The sequence below is a fragment of the Cyclopterus lumpus genome, chromosome 24 (assembly GCF_009769545.1).
Source record: "Cyclopterus lumpus isolate fCycLum1 chromosome 24, fCycLum1.pri, whole genome shotgun sequence".
Lineage (NCBI taxonomy): Eukaryota > Metazoa > Chordata > Actinopteri > Perciformes > Cyclopteridae > Cyclopterus > Cyclopterus lumpus.
The window spans coordinates 6,421,485-6,429,141 of record NC_046989.1 but is presented as its reverse complement, the minus strand read 5'-3'; the positions used below and the strand labels follow the sequence as shown (position 1 = coordinate 6,429,141).

At 46.4% G+C, this 7,657-nt stretch overlaps 1 protein-coding gene across 1 annotated transcript in view; it reads right to left on the bottom strand.

Moving 5' to 3' along the window:
* The window catches only part of si:ch73-21k16.5 (dihydroxyacetone phosphate acyltransferase), a 7,628-nt gene extending 185 nt beyond the window's left edge, over positions 1-7,443 (bottom strand). The window contains exons 1-16 of the mRNA XM_034527369.1: positions 7,361-7,443; positions 6,360-6,560; positions 6,088-6,264; positions 4,953-5,082; positions 4,668-4,795; positions 4,487-4,562; positions 3,997-4,148; positions 3,616-3,746; positions 3,167-3,408; positions 2,335-2,592; positions 2,167-2,246; positions 1,826-1,966; positions 1,067-1,166; positions 845-938; positions 651-715; positions 1-460 (exon numbers count right to left, since the gene is read on the bottom strand). The exon at positions 1-460 is cut by the window's left edge and continues 185 nt beyond it. Of these exons, the coding sequence (XP_034383260.1) occupies positions 408-460; positions 651-715; positions 845-938; positions 1,067-1,166; positions 1,826-1,966; positions 2,167-2,246; positions 2,335-2,592; positions 3,167-3,408; positions 3,616-3,746; positions 3,997-4,148; positions 4,487-4,562; positions 4,668-4,795; positions 4,953-5,082; positions 6,088-6,264; positions 6,360-6,560; positions 7,361-7,372 (2,040 nt within the window). The 5' untranslated portion in view covers positions 7,373-7,443 and the 3' untranslated portion in view covers positions 1-407. The remainder of the gene's footprint in view (positions 461-650; positions 716-844; positions 939-1,066; positions 1,167-1,825; positions 1,967-2,166; positions 2,247-2,334; positions 2,593-3,166; positions 3,409-3,615; positions 3,747-3,996; positions 4,149-4,486; positions 4,563-4,667; positions 4,796-4,952; positions 5,083-6,087; positions 6,265-6,359; positions 6,561-7,360) is intronic.
* Positions 7,444-7,657: the final 214 nt, after the last annotated feature.

The following is a 7,657-nucleotide window of genomic DNA, read 5'->3' as shown; positions in this document are numbered from 1 at the left end:
CCCTGTCAATCAACATCTACAGGACAAAAACGTATTAACACAACGCAACTGATTAAAATGCAGTTATAGTTCATCCACAGGCATCACGAGTGCATCAGTCATACACACTGTGAGCTTCTCTGCATCAATTCCTTCTGATTATAGACATCAAACAAAAATCAGCAATACTGTCGCCCTTGGGTTACCATATCAGGTCTTTGTAGCTTTATCTTCAGTACGGGATGACAACAAGGACACATATAGAGAGTGTGTGTGTGTGTGTGTATGGAGCGGGGGACACTGGTATCGAGGATGCAGCAATTCGACCGATGGCTGCATAAAGGCACAGAGGGAAGAAGAAGTGAGGGTCAAGTGAGGGTGAGCAGGCCGGTGAGCTGATACTGAAGTTGGATCCGTTCCAGTGGAGGCTAAAGTTTTGCGTCAGGTGCAGCCTGGAGCATCTGAGGAGGGATTTTCCCGGCTACAGTGAAAGAAGAAAAGAAAAGAAATCTTTGAGGTCGGCGCGGTAAACACAAACAAAAGGGCATAAACCAAATCTTGAACACACGCTGAGCACAGCCAATGTGTATTCTAAAGGCAGTGAGGTTAACGCGGTTCACAATGTTCATCTTCATCACAACATCTGTTCTCTTTGAAGTAAGCCGACTCACAAAGTATGTCACCGATTCTTCTCACGGCTGCTTTGTTCACCACTCTGTATTCATTCTGCTCGGACCTGTGATGAGAAACCAGACGGAGAGAACCGTAAAAGACGTTGGCATCGGAAAGTCAGACAGCTTCTCAACCACCGCAGAAAATGAGCTTAAAACCAAACAGACTCGCGGCGGCTAATCTCGTTACTCACGACTCCAACTTTGCCAAAGTCTCCAGCCTCCGCAGGGCCGACAAAACGTTCTTTTGCGTGTCGGACGAAAGGGTTTCATAGGTGTGAAGCTCACCTGAAACACACGCACGCACACACACACACACACATACATACATACATACATACATAATGATGGGAAAGGGTGAGATGAGTTTAACAGCTTGAGATTGTTTTTAGGGGTCAGAGGTCACTCTGTTTCACCTGAGAGGATGAGCTTTGTCGCCAGGTTTCGCACAGCGGGTAGGAACTGTTTCTCGGCGAACACGTGAACTTTGTCTTCACAGAGGAACCTGAACATCACCTGGACATAAAAACACACCGGATCATACAGGAGGACGTAAACCGCCTGCTTGTACTGTTCAAATCCAACAACGTAATTGTAGTTACAGTCTAAAATAGTAACTATTTATGCACCTGCTGTGTATAAAATCCCTGACTGCGATACTTTAATTTTCAGCATCATGAAAATGCTAGTTAGCCCTGACCAAACAACCCCAAAAAATGTTTAAGCATAAGTAGAGTTATTGTCTCTAATCACATTCAGAATTCCATCATACAGATTGAGTAGATTTAAAATACATTAATCTAGGAAATAATCTAACGTGTCTAATCAACTCTTTGAAATGTAACATTTTTCAAACAGAGCAGTCAGCAACTGCTTATAAGCTAAACACTGAGAAATGACAGCCCTGTTTAAATGCCTGCTCCAGACTACCAGGAATAACACATTATTGATGTGTATTTATTCATTCATTTTCACCTAAAGTACAAAACCCCCAAAATGCTGGAATCAGCATAAACACAAGTTAAATTGTATAATGTGAACTACCCTAGGGTTGCCAAAACCCCCTAAACCCCCAGAACAAAAGCAGAGGTCATGACCTCCGTGGTAGCGACAGCCATGGCGGCATCATGTGCATCGTGTGATATCTCAATCGGAGGAGGCAAACATCAAAGGACCTGATAAGAGTCTATGAAGGGTTGCAGAAGTGCCTGCAGGAAGGACAGCGCCTCCAGCCCGGCGTCTGACGCCGTCACTTCCTGTTCACTGATGTGGACTGCTCCACATTTCCTCAGGAGGACGCAAGCCTCCTCAAAGTCCTGAATAATGGAAAGACCCAAAAAAAATCAACAGGCAGAGATACACGCAATATATCAATATCAGCTACTGTAACCTCTCCAAAGGCTACAAAATCACTCATCTACCGAAGCTGGGATTCTGCCTTGAGCTACATAGATTATCCCCAGGGTCCAGGTGTCTTTGTCCTGAGATGACCGATGGAGGCCGAGGAGGTTCTTACCTGAGACGACTCTCCGGGGATGAAGATGAATTCGTTGGAGAAGACGTCTCGCAGGAAGCAAAAGAAGGCGAAGAGCTCGTCTGTGAACAAAACGGAAAATATATTTGTAAATGTTACGGTGTGTTATTTGAGAAATGGATATCTTGTAGCCCCCTTCCCCCCCCACACCTCTCTGCGCGGTCTTTGTGACGCCTATGGCTGTAGCGAGCAGGGCGGGACGCACAAAGAGATGCAGGGACTGATTCCTGTAGGACACCATCATCAGCACCGCCGCCGCTGACCTGATCACGTCCTCCTCTGGGCTGATGGGGCGTTTCCTCTCGGGCTCTTCCTCCCGAACCAGGTAGACGCGCCCCGCTTCGCGGCGGACTACGGAGTGATGAAGAGCCACGGCGGACGACATCACATCCGGGTCGGGGACTTGTGCTGGAGAAAAAGACAAACGACGCCCACATTTATCATCGTTCAAGGGCGTTGAAGAGGGTTGTCTCAGCCTCAGAGTCGTTTTGTAAGGTGTTTGTACACAGTGTGTGTTTAGGTGCCTGCACGCACACGCACACACACACACACGCACGCACACACACACACACACACGTGCGCGCTCAAGACCTGTAAAGTGAGGCAGTTCAGTAGGGTCCTCTTAGGGTAAGTTACTTAAAGAGCATTAATCCACTGAAGATCTCCTAAGTGAATCTGAACGCTTGTGCCAACTCGCATTCGTCTAATCTGTCTGATCTACCTCAGACCGGGTCGAAGGAGCCTTTAGTATCCCGAGGTAAGACGCTGACAGATCCAACTTACTTACTTCTCTGCATTAACTCTATCTGCTTCACTTGTAAGGCGCTGTGCAAATGCCACCTACTGGTCATTCAAGGGAGGTGAAAATAATCCACTAAAGGCCCACTGAAAGAGGAGCACTCTCATGCAGCTGGTGCCACATTTAGCACCAAAAGATACGCTATTAACAGCGTATATATACACATATATCTCCTCCACCCACCAGGCCAGTTCAGGCGAGCCCCGAAGTCCAGCGCCAGCTTCCGGAGCCAGATAGTTTTTTCTGTGAGCTGATGCCACGGCAGGCCCTGCTCGGTTAAGACTGCGGTCGGAGCCTGGAGCAACAGGCAGGCCATCAGAGACCAAGGGCTGATCAGAGAGCCCTCCTCTTGGATGCGTACCATCAGATGAGCCAGCCAGCTCACACAGGCCTGAGCCTCGGCCCTGGGCTTCTGAGGAAGATCTCTGTGAATAGATGTGAAGGGGAGGGAGGGAATGGGGGAGCTGGATGACCGCAGGCAGATGTCCTTTGGTAATATTTCTAGAGATTTGGAGGTGTTTATAATGCCGTAAAGAGGAGTTTAGATTGTGCAAAATATGACACTTTGATTCTTGTGGTTTTTTTAGACTAAATCCTACTAAAAACTACATGGAAGGACTTTTATTTCCTACCTAGGTATAAGGTTGTACTGGCGGAGGTTTATCTTGCCCCGACACAAACGTCGGACGGACATGGGACGGCCAAAGTTCACATGCATGATGCCGTAATCGTCCTGGAGCACTTTGCTAGCCTTCAGCAGACCCTGCGGAGAAAAAGAGCCAGGCCTGGGAGTGAATCACGAGCAGGAAGTAATCAGCTTTATTCATGCACGAAACCCTTCTGACCTGCACTAATGAGTTATGTTGTACGACACAAAATACTATTGTTTGCAAATACATGTTGGATAAAGATTCAGAGAGCGGCAGGCATAATGGGGCAATTAATCGTTCACAATGAACAGTGATATCGCAGTGAACGCTGGAAGGAGGCGAGGCTTCTTGACCGGGACGTACCGTGGTGCTTTCTTTGAGTTTGGGGACACCCAGTAACTCTAGGGCGAGCAGCGACTCCTCCAGCACTCGGTCGTAGCTAAGGCTGATGGGGACCAATTGGATGTCGTACACCTCACCTTTAAAGTAGGGCTCCAGCACCATGTGCATCATACCTGCAGATAACGTGCAAATACTTCAGGGCTGGGTCCCGTTTTCAAATGGCAATGCATGAACGCATTTGTCGACCGCTACACCAGCCTTTTGCAGCCTTTAGATCAACCTCTATACACTGTAGCACACAGCTGCAGACAATATCTACTCCTGCACACAGTGACGCTAAAAAATAAATAAAACGTGAAACAAAAGAAGTCAAATTGTTGAGACGGACTCGTACGAGGAAATGAGAGGAGAGAGGACAATCGTTGTCATTTGTAAAGGTTTATTATCGAGCAACAAGGCTTCCTGACGGAGACGCCCCTCTTACCCACAAAAGCGCTGACGTGACACGTACCTAACTTCGGCATCAGGGACTTCAGCGTGCGGCTTCGCAGTCCTTCCACATAAAACTCCAAAGGTGCGAACCCGGTCTACAGAAGACACATGGTTGGAAACGCTCTCTACAGACACATACTGCAGTTGGTGGATTGAGGAACATTCCCGAAAAGGCTGCTGTATTATTTTTGAAGTCTCACTTTGATGATGGTTCGGACATATTCGGACATCACGGCCCAGTACAGTTTATCAGAGCCGATGGCGCGTCGGATAAAGAAAGCTCCCGAGCGGCGGATTATCGCTCCGACAATCTTCATCCCTGCCAGAGCTTTAAAGTGGAGAGAAACAGAGCAATAAATAGAAAGAGAGAGAGAAAGAGAGAGAGAGAGAGCATCATGCACATGTTCACATCCAGCAGAGGTGTTGCAATGCAACTCTTTATTAAATATTATATTCGTTTCCCTGTAATTCAAATAGATACTTGCGAATTCCTGCAGCAATAACGGGCACTGGGATGTCGTAGGTGAACATGATGTAGGAGATCACCAGGAAGTCCACATAGCTCCTGTGATTGGGCAGCAGGATCACGGGACTCTCCTGAATGGCTTGTTGGAGCTACATGGGACAGAAAGGTCACTGCTCATTTTCATAGGATACATCAAATATATCATATGAGGTATATATCATATTAGTCAGTGTCAATAAAGAGCATGCCACTATTCCATACATTAAAACAATGTAAATATGTTTAAACATTGTATTGTGAAGATTACTGGTAAAAATGTGGCAAAAGATTGCAAACGTAGAGATGGATTACAATCTTCTTAACTAACTCTCTTTGGTATTTCCCCATATTTTTGGGTCTAGTTGACATACAATTTCTGAAATTCGCATGATTAAAACTAATAACCGCATTGTCTCACTTACCTAATGTTGAGCATGACAGACACATTGTGTAGTCTACATTGTGTAGTGTACATTGTGTAGTATACATTGTGTAGTCTACATCGTGTAGTCTACATTGTGTAGTGTACATTGTGTAGTGTACATCGTGTAGTCTACATTGTGTAGTGTACATTGTGTAGTGTACAGTGTGTAGTCTACATTGTGTAGTGTACATTGTGTAGTCTGCATTGTGTAGTGTACATCGTGTAGTCTACATTGTGTAGTGTACATTGTGTAGTCTACATCGTGTAGTCTACATTGTGTAGTGTACATTGTGTAGTCTACATTGTGTAGTCTACATTGTGTAGTGTACATCGTGTAGTCTACATTGTGTAGTGTACATTGTGTAGTCTACATCGTGTAGTCTACATTGTGTAGTGTACATTGTGTAGTCTACATTGTGTAGTGTACATTGTGTAGTGTACATCGTGTAGTCTACATTGTGTAGTGTACATTGTGTAGTCTACATTGTGTAGTCTACATCGTGTAGTCTACATTGTGTAGTCTACATTGTGTAGTGTACATTGTGTAGTGTACATTGTGTAGTCTGCATTGTGTAGTGTACATCGTGTAGTGTACATTGTGTAGTGTACATTGTGTAGTGTACATTGTGTAGTCTACATTGTGTAGTCTACATTGTGGTCGTTCTGAACACAGTATGGGTTTGGTCCTGACCGCCTTGAGTCCTTCCATGTTGACATTGATGCTGGTGAAGAGTCTCTTGAACACTTTGGTGAATATGTATCCCAACAGCCTGATGAACCCCAGCTGCAGGTTCTGAGACATTTCCTCCAAAATCGCAGACGCCTCCTCTCTCACCTCCTCCGGCGAGGCCCCCGTCTCCGTGGCGATCTGATGGGGGGGGAACGCAGGTTAAAAAAACGACTGAAGCAATAGTGTAAGAAACTTCTTTGTCGCGTTTTTTTTTTCAAATGACACCGTCCCACCTCCTTGACCACGTAGCGTAGATGCTGGGACTCCAGCACGATTTTGGGGAGGTCGGCCGCCGAGCAGGACGGGCCTCCTTTGTAAGGGCTGGGCCTGAAGGTCCTGAGGGCATGGCCCAGGTCACTGCGGAGCCTCCTCTCCTCCAATATATCCACAAACTCCTCCTCATTTTCCGGGCCTGCTCCGCCTGAATGCTGACACTTGGAGGAGGAGGAGGACGTCGTTCTTGTGTTAAAAGCGTGACATTTAGGTTTGATGTTTGACACTTTTAATTTAGACCATAGAAACACAGAAACATGGATGCTCTCGGGCGTCCTAGATGTGACAGATAGCTAAACCAAAGTTTCAACCCCTATATTAAATAAACACACAAAGGTTTTACAGGTTGTAAAAAAAAACAGTGGTGAAAGCCCCCCCCCCCCCCCCCCCCCCCCCCCCCCCCCCCCCCCCCCCCCCCACACCCTTTCCGCTCCAAAATTTGGAGGTTTGACCTCAATTGTGAACTGTGCATGTTTGACACTAGAAAACTTTAACCCCCCCCCCTTCCTCCCACACACACACACACACACACACACACACACACACACACACACACACACACACACATTATGGACTTTTCAATGAGAGAAAGAGTCGAGATGCAATTTTAACTAACGTCATTTTTCTTTTAAATAAACATATTTAAACACCAAACGGATGATGTCGTATATAAAACATCTTAAGACGTGTCTGAGGGAGATGTTAAAACGAAAGCAGCCTGTGAAGGCTTGTTATCTATGAACCGAACACACTGACTCCTTATCAGCACTGGAGGTTTTGCACTATGAGCCCCTCGAGTTGACCTCTTGAGCAACATCACACAACTGTGTTTTAAAGTAAGCCAGATATGATACTCGCCTTTAAATCATGTGCACTTTAGGAGCCTATAGCTAAGCTCGCGATAACGGTCTCAAAAGGATGCAGCGAGTGTGAACCCGACAGCTGCCGGCGGCTCTCTTACCGTGTCCGTCATGCTTCACCGGGACGAAGAGCCCTCCAGGTCGGTGTCCTCGGCGACTTTCTCTTTCCGCACTTGAAAGCTCCCTTCGGCGCCCCCTGCGCAGCGTCCAGCGGCCCCCGGGGCCGCAGCCAATGGTGTCGCTGCGTTTGCGAAACTCCTCCTCCAGCCCTTTGCCCTTGAATGACCCCACACTATTGTGCGCCACGAAAATATCCGAACAAGCACATCTATAAATAAATATATATATATATATTTTTTTAAATAAATCTCTATATATTTTTTTGTATGGACATATCC